The sequence below is a fragment of the Lampetra fluviatilis genome, chromosome 24 (assembly GCF_964198595.1).
Source record: "Lampetra fluviatilis chromosome 24, kcLamFluv1.1, whole genome shotgun sequence".
In the NCBI taxonomy this organism is placed as follows: Eukaryota; Metazoa; Chordata; class Hyperoartia; order Petromyzontiformes; family Petromyzontidae; genus Lampetra; species Lampetra fluviatilis.
The window spans coordinates 12,816,883-12,840,939 of record NC_136298.1 but is presented as its reverse complement, the minus strand read 5'-3'; the positions used below and the strand labels follow the sequence as shown (position 1 = coordinate 12,840,939).

The 24,057-nt window shown below is 54.7% G+C and overlaps 1 protein-coding gene across 1 annotated transcript in view; it reads right to left on the bottom strand.

Moving 5' to 3' along the window:
• LOC144941182 (mitogen-activated protein kinase kinase kinase 1-like) overlaps window positions 1–24,057 on the bottom strand; it is an 89,912-nt gene that overhangs the window by 10,829 nt on the left and 55,026 nt on the right. The window contains 10 exon segments of the mRNA XM_078867747.1: window positions 267–409; window positions 5,715–5,846; window positions 6,387–6,549; window positions 7,481–7,633; window positions 8,001–8,222; window positions 8,224–8,465; window positions 8,967–10,636; window positions 10,981–11,224; window positions 17,419–17,510; window positions 17,861–17,982. Coding sequence (XP_078723873.1) covers window positions 267–409; window positions 5,715–5,846; window positions 6,387–6,549; window positions 7,481–7,633; window positions 8,001–8,222; window positions 8,224–8,465; window positions 8,967–10,636; window positions 10,981–11,224; window positions 17,419–17,510; window positions 17,861–17,982 — 3,183 coding nt within the window.

Below are 24,057 nucleotides of genomic sequence, written 5' to 3'. Positions count from 1 at the left end.
GGAGGACCAGATAAAGATGTCGGCCGTCTCCCCGTGTGCACGGCGGAGTCCGAGCGGCACTGCCGACTTCCCTCGCGTGCCTCGCGTACCTCGCCGTTTCCGTTCCGCTTTCTCGTCGCGCGTGCCTCTGCCAGGGCCGCGTTGCCGTCGCTTCACGAGGGACCGGGCGAGCGGCCGCCCCCGCGCCGCCGAGTCCCGGGCCCCCGATCGTCGCGCCGGTTTCACGTCTGGAGCGCGACGCGGGGGGTGCTGCGCCCCCTGCTCACCTCGGGGGCCATGAAGGCGATGGTGCCCAGCAGCTGCCCCTGGAATTCGCCGGCGCCCGTGCCCTTGGATGCGAGGCGAGCGGCCGCCCCAAAGTCGGCGATCCGCAGCCTCTGGCCCATGCTGTCCACGAGCAAGTTGGCTCCTGCACAGAGTGAACGCACGCAGAGAACACACACACGGGATAAGCTCCTGCACGCAGAGAACACACACACGGGATAAGCTCCTGCACACGGAGAACACACACACGGGATAAGCTCCTGCACACGGAGAACACACACACGGGATAAGCTCCTGCACACGGAGAACACACACACGGGATAAGCTCCTGCACACGGAGAACACACACACGGGATAAGCTCCTGCACACGGAGAACACACACACGGGATAAGCTCCTGCACACGGAGAACACACACACGGGATAAGCTCCTGCACACGGAGAACACACACACGGGATAAGCTCCTGCACACGGAGAACACACACACGGGATAAGCTCCTGCACACGGAGAACACACACACGGGATAAGCTCCTGCACACGGAGAACACACACACGGGATAAGCTCCTGCACACGGAGAACACACACACGGGATAAGCTCCTGCACGCAGGGAACACACTCGATCTGGGGCCGCCGGCGAGATCGCGTCCACAAAGCGGCGTCGGCACGGCTAGGTGGCGCTAGACGACTTCGTTTCTCTTGTTGGTGACGCTTGGGTGGCGTGGATTCCTTCAGACTTGGTGCCAACGCAGGAGCTGCGGTGCCAAAACCATCACAGCGGCGACCCGCGGCGTCACCGTGTTCACAATTCACACCCTTGGCCCGCATTGTCTCGTGGGCAACATTTGTCCCATGGTGATTTAAATTGTGACAATTCTCGGTGGTGGTGACTCGAGAATGGATACTTGTTTCAAGTTGTGGTGAATGCAGCGCCTCTAGAGGCTGCACTTGTCGCATGCAACAATTCCGTGTCTCCCTTCCAAGAGTGGCCCATCGAGGCTTTGTGCCACGTCTGCCCCTGTCACAACTCACATTCATCACGACGAGCATCCCCAGCGCCGTCAAGCAGAGCTTCAAACCAAACATATCAAAGTGCACCAAAGTAAATCACAAAAACATGAACGACAACAATCCTTCATGTGCTCAGTCATTCAGGCATCTTTTGCTTTATGCCGATTAACATATTTACTTCATCCTGGGTGGAATAACAAACAATTGGAAAAGGTTTCCACCAAATACTGGTGGAAACTACCTTTCTGCCAATACGTGATTAAGGCCGTTGGTATGATTGGTTTGACAAAAGGTTAAAGGGTATTGAACTCGACTACCATCAACGTTACCAGCAAAACTGTTATTGCCCTTTACTGCCAAGTCATCATCTTCTCTACCGTTAACATCGTTAACATCGCGATTACCATTACCATCACCATGTGTCTTCCACACATTCTACTCTTCTGCGTGCAGCCGATTGGATCGTGAACTGCTTAACGCGATGAGCACACATTCCGTTTTGGGTGGCCGCGCATCCAAACACGACGGCGGCCGGCTTTGAATTTCATCATTGAAACGACCACCCGAGCGGTGGCAGAAACCAGGCGGCATGTTCCAGGAGCGCTGAAGAGAGAGACGAACACAAACGTGGTGCACGTCCCCGAGTGGCCTTGCGAGCCCTGGCGGGGGGCGGTGAAGACGTCTCGGCGCTGCCGATGACAGGACGCGTCACGAGGGGCCCACCGGGGAGACTATTCTCGTCGCTCGTTGTCCCCGGGTGACGTTTTAAAGTCACGCAAAAATAAACAAGCCCTCCGATAACAAGTCAAAATATAAACACACGAAGGCTTGCCCCCTCTAACAAGAGGCTTTGATTCTGTGAGGGGGGCGACTGCAACGTGGTGCACGACGCAAGGCGGACGCGTTGCAAACCGGTAGCGGGCACCGTAAACACGTGCCGGTTTCATTTGTATGCCCGTGTGATCAAGAACACCGGATTGTAATTGGCTGAACGCCCAAACCTCGGTCAATACTCAACTAGACGGAATGCATACGTCCAATACACATTTAGAAACAAGCCATTGTTAAATGGCTGCTTTAACATTTTCTACAATTGTCTGTCACAGATATCCAAAAGGCCACACACTCACAATGGTATCAGGCGCCCCAGTGTGTCGCGTGTGGTATCCTGTGCATTATCGCTCTCTCCCGCCCATTCTTCTCAGTGGGGATGACTGCATATCTGTCTGCGGCTGCACTCTTCCTGTCTCTGATTTTAACTCAGATCAAGGACAGTGGCCATCAACAACCTTCCCTCTTTAATAATACCCTGTTACCGCAAACAGCCCCACTCGAGGCGTACGATTATCACGGAGTAAACTGCGATAGCGGGGTGGGGGGAGCGGTGGCGCAGGGGTTGGCGTCACGCTCTGTGAAGCCGGCGACCTCGGATTGGACTCCCGGCCACCCCCTCCTCCCTCGTCATAACCAACCTGGCCTGGCCAGCTTCGATACTGTGTGGGAGGACCTTCATCCAGCAGTGGATGGACCAAGGTCTGCAATTTTCACGGTGATGTGAAGAAATGATAGAGAAATTAAGGCCCCGATTTCCACGATAAAATCGTTTCAGTGGGGGAAGTGCAGAGCACTCTGCTTAATTATCGACAAATACACCCAGAAATGGTATGCTGTATAAATTACATTCCGTACTGTTGTCCCCAGAAACGATATACTGTATATATATAAACTAGAACAACAACAAACCTCGGCATTTCATTTAACAAACGCAGGCAGCGGCTGACTGCGTTTGTGAAATTAAATGCCGAGGTTTTCCATCTCCTTGTCCAACAGCAGGAGCGCTCCTTTTCTCGAAACATCGCCACTGGATCTGCAACATCCTTGGGCCACAGTCTCACCGCACACGACATTTCCATGAAAACTGCCCTTAAACATGTTTTCATGGCTTCCTTTTAATTATTTTTGATCTGGTATTTTGGCAAACTTAAAAAAAAATCGCGTTGCTCTCCTTCATAACGCTGCCACTGCGGTGTAGCGGTTAGAACACCGGACGTGCCGTCGAGAGGGCCCCGGGCCCACCTCCTGGCACGGCAAAGTTTCTTAAATCCTCCCACGGGTGACTGTGTCCACCCAGCGGCGTCAATGAGTTCACCACAGTTAATCAGCTGTGTGTGGTGGGGTAGAGTGTGCGTTCTCCAACCTCTGCCAAGACGTCTGGCCAGAGCGGAAGAGGAGGCCAAAAACACCCTCTGGAGAGGCCTCTCTCAGGGGCTCACTCTCGTGGAGGCCCTTCCCCCAGCAGGGGCGCAAGCGAGAAGTTTCAGTGATGCGCCTTTGCCTTTTACTCGTCACAGCCCTCGTTAATACAAGTGTGTGTATGTCGAACTTCTTTCGCACCGTACCTAACCGTGCCAATCGGAGGTGCGGGGTGCTAAGCGTCACAGCCCTCGTCACACGTGTGCGGGCGCAGCGGCGAGGCTCCCCTGCGCCGCCGCCACCACAGCGTGGGTCGTCAAGGGCGTGAATGGACATTGGGTGGCGGTGCGCATCCTGGGACGAGGAATGCGATTGCCTCCGCACATTCCGCTCGCGAGCGCCGCCCTCACGGGGAGCGCCGGGGTTTGTGGGAACGCATCTGAGCAACGAGTGCAATTTTTTTAAACGTTTGGAAGCCGCCTGTAATTTTGCCGGCGCGCCAACGTGAACCCGTTACGGAGAGGCGTGCGGTTATTCTTCGGGTTAATCGGTAACGCGCTGCACCTGAGGCAGCCACGCATCGCTGGGTCCCGCACAGGCCTCCATTGTGCGAGCTGCCAGGGGTCAGAGGGCAAAACGCGACCTCCTTCTGGCACCACCACATACGAGATGCTAAACTTTCTTTGGGGAGAACTGAAATTCCTTGCATTAATTCTAGATTTGAAGCTTTCGTGACTGCAATGATTCATATTCTTAGGTTTTTTCGGTAAAGTCACGTAGGTAAAAACATTAAAAAGTAAAATAAAATAAAAATCACGACGTTTCGGAGGCAACACAAGCTTCCGTCTTCAGGTGGTACCGTCACAGCCACGACAGCTGTATCAAGTAAATGAGAGATTGCAGGAGTTACCACTGCGTTTATATAATGGTTGGAGAAGGTGGTGGGGCAAGGGCCGCATACTTATTATTAATATGGTAAGGTGAGGCTTGAGACTAAGAATAGACTGCATAACAAAGGCTGAGCCTATTCTTAGTCTCAAGCCTCACCTTACCATATTAATAATAAGTATGCGGCCCTTGCCTCACCACCTTCTCCAACCATTATATAAACGCAGTGGTAACTCCTGCAATCTCTCATTTACTTGATACAGCTGTCGTGGCTGTGACGGTACCACCTGAAGACGGAAGCTTGTGTTGCCTCCGAAACGTCGTGATTTTTATTTTTATTTTATTTTACTTTTTAATGTTTCCTTGCATTAATAACCAGATCAGTGGAATTCCACTGGACTTACCATGGGGAGACAGAAATTGGAATTAACAGTAAACTACATCATCAAAACTGATTGTTAATGCAAGTGAATAGAACTCAAAGTTTTTGGTAAGAGTCTTATAATCTGGAGAACACAGGAACACGTTTCCTTGTCAGTGGCAAAGTATTTGGAATTAAAATTGTGGCATCTGCTCTGTCATGTTATGGGATTGAACAGACATCTTCCCGTCTGCAACTACCCTCAGATGATAAGCACTTCTGGAATAGCTTGAACAGGCCTGGTGTCTACGCTGGGGGGTGCAGACACTGATTGTCACCTGAAATTAAAACTATAGCCTTGAGCCATTAGAACTAGAAATAAGAAAAATGAGGTGAAACAAGTGAGGAAAATGAGTCTTGGGCGTGGATTGTGTAACGATTTCCCACATTTGTTTGTCTTCGGAGGTGTTCCATCGGCAGTGCGGGGAGCTCTCAGGGCACATTTGGACATTGACACACGTGCAGAAAGTCATTTTTTTGCTTTGGTTTGTGTCTACAAACTTTGGCAAACCTCTTGGTCAATGTGGCCGACTTCATCGGGAAAGTTTCAGATAGCAACACCACTCTCCGTCACAGGTTGGTTCACGTTGGATCGTGTTGAATCACCATGCCCACCGGCCCCACAGTCGTCGCGCCCCCGGTTACGGACGGACAAAGGGACAGAACCAACGCATTAACACGTTGGCTCTGCCTGTTAACGCGTTCAAACTGAGCTTGCGATAAAAACGAACGCCATCGCCTCTTCTGGAGTCGCGGCGGATGACAGTGACCACCTGCTGGCTCGGCCACTCGGCCACCTCCGGCGGCGAGTGCGGCGTGGGTGGCGGGTGCGGCGTGGGTGGCGGGTGCGGCGTGGGTGGCGGGTGCGGCGTGGGTGGCGGGTGCGGCGTGGGTGGCGGGTGCGGCGTGGGTGGCGAGTGCGGCGTGTGCGACCGACCCTTGATGTCGCGGTGGATCAGCTGGTTGGAGTGCAGGTAGGCGAGGCCGCGCAGGAGCTGCTCCACGTAGCTGATGACCACGCGCTCGTGGAAGGGCCCGTACTTGTTGAGGAGGTTTGCGACGGAGCCTCCTGCGGAAAGGACGCACGCGGCAAAGAGCGTCGTCAGGAGGCGCGGCCGGAGCTGCCGCAGGATTCCCGCCGTTCGACGAACTCCAGGACGGGAGGAGCGACGAGCAGGAGGTGCGTCACGATCCGGTGGTTAAAATCGAGTCGGGCGGTGGCGGGTTTAACGACACATTTATATATTTACGCGATCTAACCCAGAAAACCTATATTATTGATTCTTACGCTCGCAATTTGCCTGTTAAATTTCGAGTTCTACGAATTAAATGCAGACCGAATGCTTTTTAACATAAGTTAAATGCCAACGGAACTTTATTTTGGGATGGGTAGGTGTCCCAGGGACTTCACAGGAAACTCTGTTTACGTCAAACTCTGACTCCTCCCCCTTTCTGTAAACGACCTCCCACAGAGCTCGCTCGGCAGACGTCGCCCAAATGTTGATTTAAAAAAACATGAAGCTGCAAATAAATAGAAAATAGCCATACAATTAATATCGCAGGCTGGACAGTTCGCACACAGACCGAGGCCGGAACGCTGGGGCCGTACCGGCCATCCACTCGATGAAGAGGTTGTAGTTGCTCTTCTCGCAGGTGGCGCCCAGCATGCGGATGATGTTGGGGTGGTCGAGGCGACTCATCATGCGAATTTCCTCGCGCAGCGTCTGCACCACCTCGTCCTGCTCCGATGCCGTGTTCCGCACGTACGTCACCTGGGGTGGACACGAGGGCCACGGGCACACGTTGACACGCACGGACGCACGCACACACGCACGCACACACGCACACGTGCACACACGCACACGTGCACACACGCACACGTGCACACACGCACACACGCACGCACACACGCACACGTGCACACACGCACACGTGCACACACGCACACACGCACGCACACGTGCACACACGCACACGTGCACACACGCACGCACACACGCACGCACACACGCACGCACACACGCACACGTGCACACACGCACACACGCACACGTGCACACACGCACACGTGCACACACGCACACACACGCACACACGACGACGAGGAGGAGGGGGAAAGCAGCCGTCGCTACGGCGCTGACGCCAGGCTGGGTGCACTTTGAGGCCATCTCGTGAAGTGTGGAAGGCTCTTTGCTGGCAGGCGGTCACGGGACAGACCCAGGTGTTATGCCTTGGCTGAGTAAGATGTGTACGTATACACAAAGACAAAGATCCCCCGATAGACTTTAAGAGACTGTTGGGGCAGTGCTGTTAGAGAGCACTTATAAAAGCGGTGGTGTTCACACACCACACCAGTTACCCGTAACGGTAACAAAGATTTTGTAGAATGAGCTCCAAAAACCCAAAACCATCTTCAGTGAGAACTTCAGTGAGAACTTCAGTCATGGTCAACTTTGTGTGGTTTAAAATCGGGGCTCAAAACGTGGCTCTTTCCTAAGGAATTTTTACAAACGAGCGGTGGGTCACGAGGGGCGGATGTGTGGTTAGCGGCCAAACGCCAAATGACTAATAGCTCAGTGCCATGCGATGACAAAACAAGATTATTGTACTTTCAAGACACTCTTCGGCGAGATGCGCCGTACAATTGTAATGACGGCGACGACGCCGACGACGTCTTTCCGATCACGCGCCCGGCGCTCCCACCTGCTTGACGGCCATGAGCGTGCCGGTGCCGATGTCCTGCGCCTGGAAGCAGGAGGAGAAAGCGCCGAGCCCAATTTGCTGGCCCCTCAGCCACTCGGCCCCCTCCTGGTACGGCTGGTGCGCACGCGTGTGCTCCAGGCCCACGTCGGACGTCTGCAACGACGAGGGCGGCTTCGGTCAGTCAGCCCAGCGCAGGTGTGTGTGCAGGTGTGTGTGCAGGTGTGTGTGCTGGTGTGTGTGCAGGTGTGTGTGCTGGTGTGTGTGCAGGTGTGTGTGCAGGTGTGTGTGCAGGTGTGTGTGCTGGTGTATGTGCAGGTGCATGCGTGTGGCTACTTTGGAGGCAACAACGCATCCATTGATATCCGTTCTTAAGTTCAAAACGTATTCACGAGTCGCGCATGTGCACAGGTACACAAGCGCCCACACAGGCACACGCGCACACGCGCGCACACAGGCACACGTGCTCACACAGGCACACGCGCGCACACAGGCACACGCTGGCACACACGCGTGCACGCACGTTGGACTGCAGCAGGATGACGTCGTCTTCCGGCTGCAGGGCGAGCTGCGGGATGGTGGGCAACGCGTCCTGCGAGGCCGACACGGCCATGGCGAGCAGCAGTGCCTCCTCCTCCTCCGCCTCCATCTTCTCCTTGCAGTGCAGGTTGCGCTGCACGTCCTCGCGGTACGACGGGTCCAGCCCGCCGCCGCCGCCCCCTCCTCCCCCGCCTCCTCCCCCCCCCTCCCCCTCCCCCTCCGCCCCCGCCGCCGCCGGGCCTCTCGGGCGTCTTCACGGCCACCTCGGAGACGAAGGTGACCGCGGGATCCCCGGGGCGGCCTCCCGCGGGCCCCGCCGCGCTCGGCGTCTCCAGCAGGTCCTCGGTGCTCGAGTTGAGGTCGGCCGAGGCCTCGAGGCGCCGGTAGCGGTCCTCCATGGGCGTGGCCGCCCCCTCGTCCTGCGCCGCCGCCACGGCCGCGGCACCGTCTGCGAGCGGCAAAGAGAAACGGCGGCCAGTCGCGGTCACCGACAACAGTCGCCGGACGGGATGCACGTGATGCCACGCCAGAACCGGAGCGCCTCGTAACACCAAACGGCGGCGAGCGAGTAGAAACTTCTTCCAAATAAAGGGCGAGGGCGGGGCGATGATCGCAAAATGTCAAGCTCTTTAAATAGGGCCCTACATGCATAGAATAACATTCAGTGTATTTTCTCTGGTAAATATCAATAGATATTTGGCAGGGTTGCCACCTCTGAAGTAAAAATTCAAATTTGGGAAACATTATGAGAACAAAAATATCTCACAATTTCGAAAGAGGAACACCCTACCTGTCAATGCGTTGTCTTGAGCGGCGCCATTATGGTACAAATGACACCAACCGGGAATTTGAATGCAAGCCTCACATTATTTCCCTGGACACTGAACTTAAGACGGGACAATCCAGAAGAGTTGGCAGCGCTCGCCCTCACCCACAGCCCGGCACTCACCACGCGCCGGACGCTCGCACGGCTTGAGGTCCAGGCTCATGGGAGGGCGGACTGGGCCCGCCGCGGCCTCCCGGCCTCCAGCGTTGGCGCCGGGCCGAGCGGAATCCCCCGGTGCCGGCGCCGCGCCGGCGCCGCCCGTCCTCGCGTCGTCCGCCCTGCCGCGCGACTCGAGCGCCGTCTCCTCCCTCGGGAGGTCGGGGGCCCCCTCCCCGCGACGCCGCCCCGCGGCCTCGTCCCCACGCTCGCCCTCCGCCTCCGGGCCCGGCAACGGGGGCCGGCTCTGTCCTCCCACCGCCGTCTTCCCCGACTCCGCGGGGGCTCCGTTGTTCAGCGACTTCAAGCCGCGCTTCCTCTCCAAGAAGTCGGAGGAGCTCGGCTTGGGGACGCCGCCGGCGGCGGCGCCCGACTCCCGAGGTCGTCTCTCCAACTTCCCCAGCAGCTCGGCGAAGCCCTGGCTCGAGGCCCCCGTGGCCCCGTCGGGGGCGGGGGCCGCGGCGGCCGCGGCGGCGAGGGAGGCGAAGGAGGCCTCCGTTTCTCTGTGCGACGGCGGCTCCAGCCTGCCCTGCCTCAGGTCCAGGTCGGTGGATTTGCGCTGCGGCAGGTCCAGCTTCACGTGCACGCGCTCGAAGTCGGCCGACTTCCTCTCCGGCTGGCCCGGCCGCACGTGCACCGCCTCGGCGACGTCCCCGGGCCCGCGGGCCGGGCTGCCGAGCGGCGAGCTCGCGGGCTGCCCGGGCCGCGACGCTTTGGGCCGGTGCACCTGGTTGTTGGAGGCCAGGCGCGTCTGCGTGAACAGGGGTGGCTCCCGTTCCGGTTCCGGCTCTCGCTCCTTGCCGTCCTCGGGGACCAAGCCGAGGTCCCGCGTGTCGCGGCACCCCTGCGGCCCGGGCGCGGCCTGCGGGGTCGCCGCTTGCGCGGGGGCCTTGGTCCCGGGCCGCTCGCCGACCCCCGAGCCTGGGGTCTGCGCGGCGGGCAACGACGCGGATGGCGCGGCGATGTCGGCCGACGACAGCGCCAGCGTCGAGGGCCTCGTGACGGGAGGCAGGCCGGGCCCCGGGATCGGCACGGCGGGAGGCCCCGGCGCGGGCTGAGCGGCGGCCGAGGTCCCCGCGGTGCTGGACGGGACAAAAGCGTTGGCCGTGTGTGACGGGGAAACCAGCTGTGCCTTTGCGAGCGGGGATACCGGGAAATACTGCGCGAGTGGGCGCGAGCGGGCCTTGGGGGACTCCTTTTGCTGCTGCTGCTGCTGCTGGAGTTGCGTCTGTTCTGGGAGCGACGTTTGCCTCAAGATGGTGCTTGGCTGTGCCAAAGCGAGTCTGCTGAACTCTTCGCCGCTCATCCTTGGGTGCGAGACATCTCCCCCGCCTGACGCCGCGGCGGGACCCGCGGCCACCCCCCCAGGCCCCGGGAAGTCGGGGCCCCCCAGCGCCTCCAGCGCCTCGCGCACTTCCATCTCGACGGCGACTGCCAGCAGCCGGCGGCGCAGGCGCGCGTGGTGGGCCGCGCCGGGGCCCTCCAGCATGGCCGCCATGCGCAGGAAGACGTGGCCCGCGGGCGCCACCATGCGAGCGGCGCTCAGGAAGACGCGGCGCGACAGCTTCCCCACGACGGCGTGCGAGTGCGGCGCCGAGCGCAGCGCGAATGCCAGCAGGGAGAATAGCTTCTCATACCTGGGGCAGGGGGGACACGGGACGAGGGGAGCAAGCGTCACGACGGTCTGTAATTGAACCGGCGTCAAGAGGTTGCTAAGAGAAGCCTCCTTCGCCTGCAGCTCCTGCCATCATCATCATGATCTTAATGGTAAGAGTGGCAAGGGGGGCGATTGACCGCCGGCGAGGGAGCGACTCGGTGAGCGCCGGATCATCACTCGACCCGACCGCTTTCCGTGTAACCTTCGAACGTACGGCAAGCCAGGAGCTGGGTCCCTCGCCCCAGATATCAAAAATAGCCTTCCAACTTCGGCCAAACTAACCAGCTGCGTGGCACCGTCGGGCGCCCGTGCGCCAGGGCTCACCTGTCCCCCTGGATGCCGTCGGCGTTGCCGCTCGTCCCGGACGAACCCCCGGCAGTGGCGGCGGCGGGGCCGCTGGGCGCGGCACGCTCCAGCAGGATGTGCGGGAAGAACTCGGCGGGGAACTCGAGCAGCATGCGTTCGATGAGGCACAGGCGGCCCAGCGTGCCCTGCCAGTTTGAGGCGTCAGGCGGGGAGTCCAGGATGCAGCTGAGTGCGTAGTCCACGCCGCCGATGCCCAGGGAGCCTGCAGGGCGGGGGGCCAAGAGACACACGACGAGGTTTGAGCGGTGGTCTCCGCACTGCGCACCACGCGATGCGCTATGAGCGCTCTCTTTGCACAACCGAAACAAAAGCAGTTGGTTGTTGATAACGGTGGAATTCTCAAACGTCCCTTGTATTAAATTTGATATCAAATCAAGTTGGAAGAGTTAAGGTAAGCTGTTAGCGGTCAGCAGTGAAAGGTCCGATTAAGCTGTGGCAAATGATATCTGTTGCAATGTTGTAAACACGTGGAATAGAACATTGCATCCATATCAATTCATAGGCTCACAATACAGGCATCAAATGGCATGTTTAAGAATCAATGCAGAAGGTGCAGACAGCGATAACGCAATATGGCCAACGATGGCAATGGTGGCGATGGCCTTTCGACCTTGAACTGAACTTTGCTTTGCGATAATTCAGACGCATTAAAAATGAGACTTTTCAAATGCATTCTTGTTTCTGCTGACAGCTTCCAAAAGATTAACATTATGCAGCAAAGGTCACAGACCACACTGCAGAGAATTTAATTAGAAACTTGCCAGAGGCCAAAACAAGACCGTGCAATGTGCTCCAGCACATGAAAGTAGCCTCGAATCGAACGGCGGTGCCATAGCGACGCGGAACAACACTCGTGAGCGGGGGGGGGGGGCGCCGGGTGGCAGCCATTTCTAAATTTAATAAACTTTGGTGGGGAGATAAAGCCCAACTGAACATCTGCCAAAATGGCAGGAGAAGAAAAAGAGAGAGAGATCGCTCGAATATTTCCCAAACCACAAAAACACACTGAAGCTTTTATTCTGCTGCAAAATGTCAGTGGGTGTGGGGGGGGGGAATATATAACAAGTGTAATAAAGAAAGAAGTCAGAATATTGTCATTTATGATGTGTCCAATTTGGACACTGATTGTAAGGAACTCCAACGCTCACTTTAAAACACACTGTGTAGGGCGTGGTGCAACCCAGCCCTCCTGTATTTGCCGACAAAGTCAGAGGTTGCTCATCACAGCTCATCTGGGTTTTCTTAAAGCAGCGTGCTGCGCTACGTGAGCTCAAGGCCATGCTACGTGCAATGGACGGCCGAAATGCCCAGAGGTCACCAAGCGTTTGGTGATTTAAAGCCCAGGCCCACTGTGGATATTCGCGGGCCATTTCGAAGGTGCCACATCTGGCAATGATTAAATACGGCAAACATTGGAGATCACTTAGCCTTACGAGCAATGCCCCATTAGACCAACTTATGCTGACAATCACGGACAAGTTTCTGAAGTGCCTGCAAATTAAAAACGAAATGCATTTCATGAGAGCAAGGGGATGTTTGTGCGTGTCCCCTGCCAAATGATGTCTGCCTGTGGACTTGATGTGTGCATGGCTTCAGACGGGGCCAATGTGCGAGGCGAGAGTGGAGATGACAAAGACGGCCATGACGGAGTGACGACCTCTGAACTCGGGTCTGCCACGTTCGCGCTCTAAACTTGACCGTGAAGTTACTCCCCACAAAAGTGGGTCATAATTTGCGGGCAGCAAGAATCCATTCGGTTTAGACGTAAAAAGAATCTACAAGAACTAAATTTTCCCAGTGGAGAGAGAAACGAGTCACCTTGCAAATGTATGTTTAAAATAGCTCTCTGCCGATGTGTTTTAGTCATAAATTATGTCTGTTGGAAAGTGGTTGTTAGTGATTTTACATATTCAACTCTGATTTTGCATTGAAAAAGACAAAAATTGGATGCATTCAAGTAGGGGCATAAATTCAAGCAGGGGCATAAATGCCACTTGATTTGCACAAATAGCACTCTCAGTATCATTGATCGTATCCATTGAGATGAACTACATCTCAGTGTTTAAGCCAGCTATAATCTTTAATTCAACAATGTACAAAACCAGCGAAAATTAGCATTATCTGTGGACGAATGTCATTAAGGCCCTAAGGCAGCTTATTTCTATTTATTGATTATGCAGTTACATTCCCAATTCACAAACACGAAGCAGGCATCACCACAGCGATACACCCTGCTACTCTTGACGTGATTATCCGGCTGAACCACCTCAATATAAAGTAACAGCCGTTGGTTGCTCTGCATCAACCATACGAAGAAGAAAATGTAAAATATGTGAAATACTCTGCATCTGTGCTCCTGATATCAGTCATCAATTGCCACAAGCCTGGGTGTAATATTGGATGCCGCACCGGGGGTTGAACCAGGCCATCGGACCACTGGTGCATTTGCCCACCAAGCCGGCGTTGGACTTAAGCCAGCTCAAACTCCACAAGACTGAAATCGACCGGCAGCACAATGTGGCGTACGGCCAAGTGATCAGCACACAGGAGCGAGCGCTGCAGCCACAATGACAAGCCCACCATCGATTTCCTCCACTGCGCACGCTGGCGGCGGCGAGAGCGCCTGCCTGCACACATAATGGAAAAATCAACATCCACAACTACTGGTCACACGGGTCGATCTTTATCAAAGGGCTCAGACTTGTCAAGACCTCCACTTGTCAGGCTGGGATTACAACACTGCACTTCCGCGTGCGGATTGATGCTTGCCGTAATTTAGGCGTTGCGGTTCGAGTCTAGAACCAAATATTATTCTGGCATTGTGGTGAATGTAAAGCCTAGCAAGGATGCAGGTGTTTCACGAACTAATTGCATACGACTCAAATGATTCTAATTGATTCTCTCACACACACACACACACTTTGATACACGTACCGTGTGCGCGAGGAAGGATTCAAATTTGTGAATGGTTACTTGCCTACGTTGAGAGCACGGAATTCTTTCCCGTGCTTCGTCACACAAAGAATAGGCGGGAATGTAAAACACGCGTCTCGCGTTAGCACGAGAGGACACCTATCACCATCAATCTTTCACTCTGCCGGCGCAGGCGACGAACAACAAAAGTTCAAAATAAATTGGGCCTTGGGCCGTGCAACCTCGTCAATGTCACGATGTGAACGTGGGTCAGCTTGCACGCTGGCACTCGCCGGCTAATCATCACTTACGAACAATCGCTCTGCTCTGCCGGAGAGATGGTTGCGTGTGTCCGTGTGGCTGATGGTTTTGTCCACACGCTCAGGTCAGATGTGTGTGGAGGAAGCACAGCGTCTGCCTCGTTATGTTTGTGTGTCTGCGGTCAGCCTGAACCCATAACCACAAACTCATTATGTGTTAATGTGGAGCATTATGGGAACAACACATATAAATAGAACTCTGTTTTGTCTCCATATCTCTATCAAAACATTCAACACCCTACTGCCTCTAAACAGCAATATTACCCTGCAACATTTGTTTAAGTAAGCAAACTCTGGACCAATTTTGTCCTTCTGAGCCTCATCAGCAGAGGGAGGAGATGTATGTACGGGGGAGGTGAACAAACACGGAGTGGCCTCGCACGGGAGTCAGGCAGCCTGGAGGCCCTGTGGGCGCCGTGAGTCACCGGGACAAAGTGAAGTCCACCCACTCAGCCAATAAACCCCCCGGGAAAGCATTGCGGCACTCGGGGGCGGCACGGCTGTAATCGCACGACAGGCCCCAGGAATGGAAATACCCAGTGGCAGTTCCCGCTTCATTAATGCAGATTCCATTCATTCTTCGCACGAGCAACCAGGGAGACCGGGCAACTGTTTCCTTTATTGAGGAGGTAAAAGGCTGTTGAGAGGATGACCTGGGAGAGTCGTAAGCACTGGTCTTTGTGTGGAGCCGGGCGGCAGTGCCCTTCAGATGCAGCGTGACTTTTGGCACGTTTTGAAGATCTGGGCCGTGACCGGGCAAGGGCCTCTTGGGGAGCAGTTCGTGGGTGTCGCTGTCGACGCCACTTAACATCCAAACTGTACGGCACTTCAGGAGCAAATTGCGACAAAACGTATTCCGCTGAGATTGTAAAAAAAAGTAACAAATAAAATAAGAGAACTTAATAGAAACTTATTTACGTGTTTAACTGGGTAATGCCAAGTGAGCACTGCAATCAGTGTATATTGCACATAGCCATAAACAAGTTGAAGCATTGTCATTCCAGTACATATCCAATCCCAAACACTTTCAACAGATGCACACTGCTTCGTCTCATCCACCACCACCATCGCACCGCAGGTCAACTCACTTCTCTCTCCGCTTCCTCCCTCACACTGCTCCACTTTGTAATTCCCTGTGCCCATTATCGCCTCTTTCCCCTAAATTAATATTATTATAACATTGTTCTATTAAACAAAACAAAACCGTATTCATTCCTATCTACAACAACTCTGATAGCTCTGTCTGTTGCTGGCTGTTTGAAACCTTTGAGGCTGGTGCTCAGCAAATGTGTAAAATAAAAACAGACACAAAATGGTTGAGAATCTGCAGGGATCCAACTCACGAGGGCAGCAACACCGTCTGTACAACAACATCTACAATAACGTCTACAACAACGCCTGTACAACAACGTGTACAACGTGTACAACAACGTGTACAACAACGTCTACCAGTGTCTACAACAACGTCTACAACACCGTCTATAACAATGCCTCCTGCTGCGCCTGGGGGTGTTCACAAGGAACACTGCTGCCCCTGTTTCTGCCTTGCCCTCCCCAGGTGCCTCCTGGGAGCGGCGAGGCCGAGTTATTGTCTGGCCTCCTGAGCCACCACCGCCCACCCCCAGTTCATAATCCTCCATAAGCCACGGCACGTTATTCTCTCTGTTGCCATGGACACACAACGTTGGAAATGCCACACATTTCCGCATTTTAAATGAGAATGAGTGTGCGGTGGTCGGTCGGCTACTTCGGAAGGGCACCGTGTGGGGGCGGGAGGTTGGGGGCCCCTGGGAGATGAGCGCCTCCCGCAGTGTGGCGCTGCCTCAAGGCCTCACACCCTGGAGTGTGCTGCTGCCTCAAGGCCTCACACCTTCGTGTGTCACCTGCCACGGCCATCATCATCATCACTGCGCGTTGTTCGAGGCTTTACGGCCTGCGCTGCAATTCCTGCCATGACGAGCTGCTCCCACAATTTACAGATTTGATTCCGAGCGTCGGGGCAACCCCTACACGCACTTTCTCACGACATCAATCTAAAACCGTCCCCCCATTAAACTATAAAACTGTCAACCTGTTTAAACAAACCCTATGTGAAAAATTAACACACTATTCATTATTCGCTGAAAATATATCACTGCCTTGTAAACGTCGGGCCAATAGAGGATCGGCTCCAGTTCAATAAGAGGCTCATTGAGCGACCAATGGAAACCAGAGTGTGCAATTGTGCATTTATATTTTATAGTCGGTGATTATCAAACTTTCAAAATGTGGACAATAACTTTGCAACAAGTGTTTAATACCCAATTTGCAGCAGACAGAGCACTGCCAATGCCACACATCGTCACCCGGCTCTGTGGAGGTGGAATTCTAACCACAAGCCCAATGCAAATCAGAAATACAAAAAAAAGTATAACCACAAACTCAGAAAAACAAAAGCTATTATGATGATGATTCACTCGTCAGATTTCTATTTTACTCAACTATTTTATGACCAGAATTTTTCTATATTTAGTTATATTAATAATCATTTTTGAAAAATATTTGCAAGAAATATATGTTTTGAATTGTACTTTGAGCTAGTGCAGAGGATAACAACACAAGAGGCGAATAAACATCTACTCTGCAGAGCACAGAGTGCCTTGGCAACCAGCGGCAGACGTTTCTGAGATAAGGGGAGAACCCACGACTTCCTGGAGAACCAGCCGTGGGCAGGTTCGGCGTCTCGCCCTACCAGCCGGTAAATCGGTGACGATGGTCGGGCAGTGATGAAAATGCACGCGTACGCCACAACAAGTGGCCCGGGCACGGACGCCCACAATGCACTGCACCACCAGGAAAAGTGTAGCACTCGCTGCAGACATAATCCATTGGATAGATAATAAAACATTTACGGAGAAGGTGATTTGTATGCAACCAAGAGGCGTCACGGTGACCATTGGCTCAGTCCTCCCATCAGCCACCACACGCTCTCTTGTCTGCGACGAGTTTCTCATTCATGTTGCTTCTCTCAAGCTGTCGCCATGTGCGACCGCGATAATCTTCGGCTGAAGATCCCCGAGTGGCGGCGAAGGCCGAAGTGCCAAAGAGTTTTCTCGACATTTACAGACAGCGTTAGAATAGGTTCAGCGCCGATCATCAGAGGGCGCGAGGGGGCCACGCGTACCGGAGTTGAGGATCTCTCTCCCCACGGCCAGCTCGCCGCTCTGCCCCTTGCACAGCTCCAGCAGCGTCGACACGGACAGCTGGCTCATGCGGCTGTCGGCGACAAGAATTCAAGGACAGGGATTCGCATTGACAGCACACTGACATGCCACGGCAAATCAAAGTGAATTATGCCGCCTCTCGTCTCGTCTCAATTATTCCAATGCGCCGATTCTTTATGACCAAGGGACCCCCCCATGCCCCCCCCCCCCCCAGTGGCAAGCACATCATGTGACGCACATGCCCTTCCCTAGGTCAACTCAGCTTCAAATAAGTACCTCCTAGTGTGAGAAACAAGGCGCTGACCGCCCACCCCGTCGTGTGCGTGTCAGCGTGCGCGTGCCAAAGTGTGTGTCAGCGTGCGCGTGTCAGTGTGCGTGTGTACGTATTGCCGCGCGCGTCACCTGTGCGCGTCGGCACACTTGACGAGGATGGTCTCCACCACGGGCCGCAGCAGCTGCTGCAGCAGTGCGCGCTCCACCTCGCTGTGGCACGGCGTGTACACCAGCATGGCCCGCAGCGTCTTCTACACAGGGGCGGGAGGGGGCATCCACAACGATCGTCAGATAAAACCCATTTCCGTGACTGCGATGGATTATTGTGACTGAGCGCCGTCACTAAGTCGACAGTGGCCGTGTAGGTCTGCGCGACCGTACGTCGCCAGCCGTGCTCGTCGGAGGTGTGAAATATCGAGAGTGGTGACGACAATGTCCATTGTGTTGACTGGGGCGGTGCAGTTGCATGCACCTGACCATGAATCTGAATAAGTTGAACGTCAAAAAAAGAATCTACCAATCAGGACATACAGAGTGCTTAAAAAAAATGTGAACACTTCCGAGAATTTGCAACAATACCACAATAAATGTGCCTCCGGGCTCTGGAGACCACCTGGAGAAGTTTCCAGGCAATGGTGAACAAGTGGAGACATTTGTTATCGTGTTACAGTATAATATCCGTTCTTTTTCCATGAAAAACGATAGTCCCATATAAGTGTCAACATTTTTTTGCAGCACCCTGTATATTGGGGGCACGGAACTTGATAGCAATTATCATGGGGATGGTGACCGACAATCACTCATCGCGGTTGTTTTAACAATCTCGCCGATCTTCCCCCTTGCCACACGCATGCAATGCACGCGTAGAGAGTGCAATACAAGCGCAAGAGGCCAAAGTGTTATTGTATCTGCCGATTGCGACATCGGTGACTGCACAGCTCCTATACAAAGCACGTCACGAGGGCTCATTGTGATGAACAGAGCGCAGTGCCATGCGACGTTGCTGCCACTGTCCCACAACGCGAGGTAATGCCACACCGAGTTATGCCGCCCGATGGTTGTGGCGGCACCCCACAAACAAACAGCGCGGCGGAGGTCACGACCCCGGGGCAGCCGGTCACAGCGCCGCCACGGCGATGAGGGAATGGGCACAGACAGAGATTGCTGCTGAGAAATATGCGGGATATTTGCTTAATGGCATGTTTTCGAATAATAATTAACACAATAGTTATTTGAGTAAATAATTAACTTAATTGCAATGTGCTTTAATCTACCCTGCTTATTGCTAAACCCGGCTGTGGTAGGCCACTGTGGGGCCACGCGGAGAGTAGCACAGGGCAGTGCCCCTAAACACATCGCTGTGCTAAGCGCGTATGCTCCCACGTCCATTCCCTGCACCCTCACCACCTTTGCCTTGTATTGCCTCGTAAGTTCTCACTCGGTTACCCTGCCGTGTTGGACCTATGGAACTAGATGACTAAAACGTGTTGGACCGATGGAACTGGATTATTAAAATGCACACACACCAATCGATGTGCATCAAGAGCAGAAGAATTGATTTCAACTTCTTAATCAGTTACTTGTTACAGGCCTAGTTAATGTTATACTGCATTGCTGTTGAATAATCTTCGCTGTGGACAAAAATCAATGCAAAAATAACCTCGCATTCTTCGAACGCCAAAAACAGTTTTGCGCACCAGTAAATAGTGGTTGTTCTAAGAATAGACTATTCCCCTTGATAGGAATGTGGAATTTCCACCGCTGGCTCAGGTTCACCAACCGTGTTGAGCACCACCCGATGTGCACTCGTGCAGTGAGCCACGGGCGACTTCTAACTTGGGAGGCGTGCGATAACAAAAGGTGACGCATGCCAGAGGTGCCTCCCTGCAAGTGCTTGGTCTCGCCACTGCCGACAGAAGGCCGCCCAAGTCCCCTCCAGGAGAGATATATTGGCCTTCTCTTCCACGCTGGCCAAACGACTTGGACAAAGTCGGAGTGCCCACACTTTTCTCCGCCACGTGCGACCTGCCGACCGATCTACCGTGGTGAACTGATGAATACTGCCGGGTGGACAGCAGCGGAGGGCATTCAAGAAGCTTGCACCGTTGTTGTGTCCACTGCCGCACTGGGACACTGAACTGGCGACGTCGGGGTTGCAGGCCCAGTGACCACCACACTCCACGGCAGTTGTGGTGCAATAATAATGTCGTCACTCGACAAACACCGCACTCTTAGCTTCAATTTGAAATTGAGAAGAGGGAAACATTTAGAGAACACGAAACAGGTGCAGACCCCTGCTGCCCACTGCGACCCGTGCGGCTGAGCCGGGTAACACCAGCCGGGAGAGTAGCCGTGCTACCCATGTGGAGAGACGGGGGTGGCCGTGATACCCATGTGGAGAGACGGGGGTGGCCGTGATACCCATGTGGAGAGACGGGGGTGGCCGTGATACCCATGTGGAGAGACGAGCAGACAATATGGCCCCCTTCATATGTCCGTCGCTGCGTCATAAAAAAACATATCTCAGCATGTTTCTATACAATCCATATGAGTCCCACAGCCTTCTACGAGAGCATAATTTCAGAGCACTGTCCCAATACAAGCAAAGTCTGGACAAACTGTCTCATCGGCAGTGAGCCTTGCTTGAATCAATGCTGATGAACTGCCCGATTTAATTGGCAAGGACACTCTCTTATGGGTATGGGTAAGATATGGGTGCTAATTCAACACAAACTTACATACAATAAAAAAAACATTAATCTGCGTCGTTGTGAAGAACCCAACGAATATATCTACTTATATTCTCCTCAAAGACGCAAATGATTACTTTGCGGTCTCTATTAATTTGGATTACCTTGATGCGGGGAAACACACGGCGCTTGTGTTTACCACAGGTTTTCAAATATTTCAAATTTCACTGAGAATTCTCATGCATTCTCAGGGCCCGATAAGGGGGGGGGGGTGAGAGAGTTACCACGACTCTGGTGGTGGGGTTTGTTTTGGCCAAGCGCCCTGCGCCATCACACACGTCACACACACACACCACACACACACACGTTACACACACACACACACCACACACACACACACCACACACACACCACACACACACACTTCACACACACACACGCACACCACACACACGCACACCACACACACACCACACACACACACACACCACACACACGCACACCACACACACGCACACCACACACACGCACTTCACACACACACCACACTTCACACACACCACACTTCACACACACACCACACACACACACTTCACACACACACCACACACACACTTCACACCCCACTCCTTCCCAGAGCCCGACCACTCACTCCCCCAGCTCCACGCTGACTCACGACACTCACAAAGACTGCCCCTGTGAAGCCTCACGGGACACTTGGGGAGAGCTCGATCCACTGCTGGATGAAGGGCTACCTAAGCCGTCCCGATGCTGCGATGTCATCATCCGCCCAGCTCCTGCACGCGAGGAGCTGATATCAGCGCTCCATCTCCTCGGGGGACGCCCTCTTGGACGCGTTCCATTCCTTGGCTGCCAATGCGCCACTATCCTTGACCATCGGTCATCGCCCCTCGGTCATCGCCCCTCTCGCCACGCCGCGTCTCTCCCCGGGCCGTTCGTGTTTCTTCACAGTTTGAGGTCATTGACCTCCGTATGTTCGTCAACCCACGCGGTCCTCTCCAGGTCTCTCGGCATCTCTCCACGCTTGCTTGTGCACTCTTCAGCGTTTGTGCCATATTCTTGATTAAATCGACCGTGTTTCTACAGCGTGTCACAGCAGGTCGCGGCGCACCGATTGAACACGATGTTCTGTCGGCCACGCTGCTGCGGTACTTTTCAATATCGGGTTCAAGCTCCCAAAAGTGCTCCACCCTACTCTCATCCGCCGTAGTAGTTCACCGTTGTTATTCCGGTCCGCCTTCAATAGCTGCACCAGCTACACATACCTAGCTACACATACCTAGCTACACATACCTAGCTACACATACCTAGCTAGACATACCTAGCTACACATACCTAGCTACACATACCTAGCTACACATACCTAGCTAGACATACCTAGCTACACATACCTGTGCTGTTAGTGAGCACCTGTTACGGCCGCAACAGCGACGTCAGAGCATGGTGTGGCGATTCACCCCGTCGGAGGTTCCAGGACAGGTTCAAACACTTGTACGACCTGAACCCTGTGGACTTAACACGACACCAAAGACAAAGACCCCCCCCCACACCTTGTATAGCCTTAACCGATGTTAGGACAAGTGCTTCTCTTAGTGAGATCCTTTGAAGGCCAGCATAGCACAAGAGGGAGTGGGTGGCCAGCATCGCGCGTATGTATGTTGAACTTCTTTTGCACCCTACATAGCCCACCGTGTGAAGGAGGCCAATCGTGGGAAGGAGCTCACAAAGTCAGCCGTGCACACGCACGCGCACAGGCGCACACGGGCACATATGCGCACAAATGACAAAGATCCCCCGTGTAGCCTGTAACAAACTGTTGGGGCAAGTGCTGTAAAGGCCGGGACAGCACACGAGGGGGTGGGTGGCCAACACCACGCCCGGCCGCCTTTGTCTTCCTCGTGGCGATGGTTACACACCCACCAGGGACTCATTTGAGGCTGAGTCGACCTAGGGGAGGCCCAAGACCGGTTCAGATAATCGTCACTAGTGTTGGCCGTGAGCGGGAATCGAACCCGGGTGGTCAGGTTCATAGCGCAGCGTAGCGCTAACCGCTGCACCACCGCTCCCCACACACGCACACACATGCACACACACACGCACACAGACGCACACGTGGACGCACCGATACAACGCGTCCCACCCTCTCGCCGCACCTCCTCGGGGCGCGTTCTGTTTGCTCAAACTCTGGGCGGTCCCAGCGGCTCCGTACGTATCGTCAGTTTCATGCGTGGCAGTATTTGTCCGCGGAGATGTTTGCACCCTGGGTTTAAGAGGGGGGGGGGGGTCGGCGTGTGTGCACAGCTGCTACTGCCAGTCCCACGGCAGTAGCAGCAACAGCGGCGGTGCGGGCGACAGCCGAGAACATCTGCAAGACTTTCATTGATTCGCGTCGGCTGCGAAATTCAACAACAAATAATACAACGTCGAGAGCGCCGAGTGTGTGACGTCGCGGAAAGTTGTCCGTGGCGAGTTTGCTCGCGCAAAGCGCAGGGGGACAGTTCGTGGATGGGAGTCAAGGTTCGTGGACACCACTCGAGTTCTGGTGCTGTCTCCTCGGTCAGCCACTACCAGACGCTCACACTCGTGCCCGCCATTCTGTGAATTGTTTAATTCCTCCAAGCGACGCGTCGTGCCAAAGTACATTCGTCTGCAGTCGTCTTCTCGACCTCGAGTTCCACAGAAGGAACTATTATTGTTTGTCTATGAACGTTTTGTAATATTTGTATCGCTTGCGACTAGCAATCACCGATTATATAATGATCGCGGTTAAAAGCATGCCCCGACTGAAACAATATGAAAGTCGATGTGCTATGCAGAAAAGGAGAATATCGCTCTTCACTCAGGAATTCCACCCTGCACTGCAGCCAAAGAACCCACAAATCTTCTCATTATCCACGGTTCTCGAGAAGTCGTGGAAACATGGGGTGAGGATTGATGGACTCCATCGCGAACGGAGAAGCCGCGTGCTAGTTTCGCATTCCAGCCAATCACCAACCTGCACGCATTCACCTGCAACCGGAAAACCCAAGGGGCAATTTGCACCGGAGCCACGAGCTGCCACTGACGGGGGGGGGGGGGGGGGCATGGGGGCCTCGATGGCGGGAGAGGCTCCGGGCCTCGGCGCTCCACCACCGCGGAGGCCGAGAGGGCCGGCGGCCACGGCGGGCGCCCTAAGCCGCTTGTGGTCGTCGGCGCCTCCCCTGGGAAGTCCACCTCCTCCTGCCCGCGGCCCACGAGGACCGACTGACCCCCGTCTCCTTTCCCAACTCGCCTCCAATTTCCTCCCCGCACAATCATGTCCATAGCTGTATCAGCCGGGCCTCTCGTGCTATGCCTCTGCATGCGCCACTTTCCTTGTGGACAGACTTGTCATCAGCACGCGTCAGGATCCATTCCGCCTCGACACCGCTCCCACGCGTCTCCGTCCACGCGTCGTGCGACTCCCCCCTCGCCCTTCTCCCGTAACGCCGCAGCGCAAACGCTGGGGGCCTTCCTCACGTGGCACCGTTTCAGCCACGCGAAACCCGCGGTGTCGAGACAGCCGACAGCCCGGGGTGAGTGGGGGGGTGAGTGGGGGGGTGAGTGGGGGGGGTGAGTGGAGAGGTGAGTGGGGGG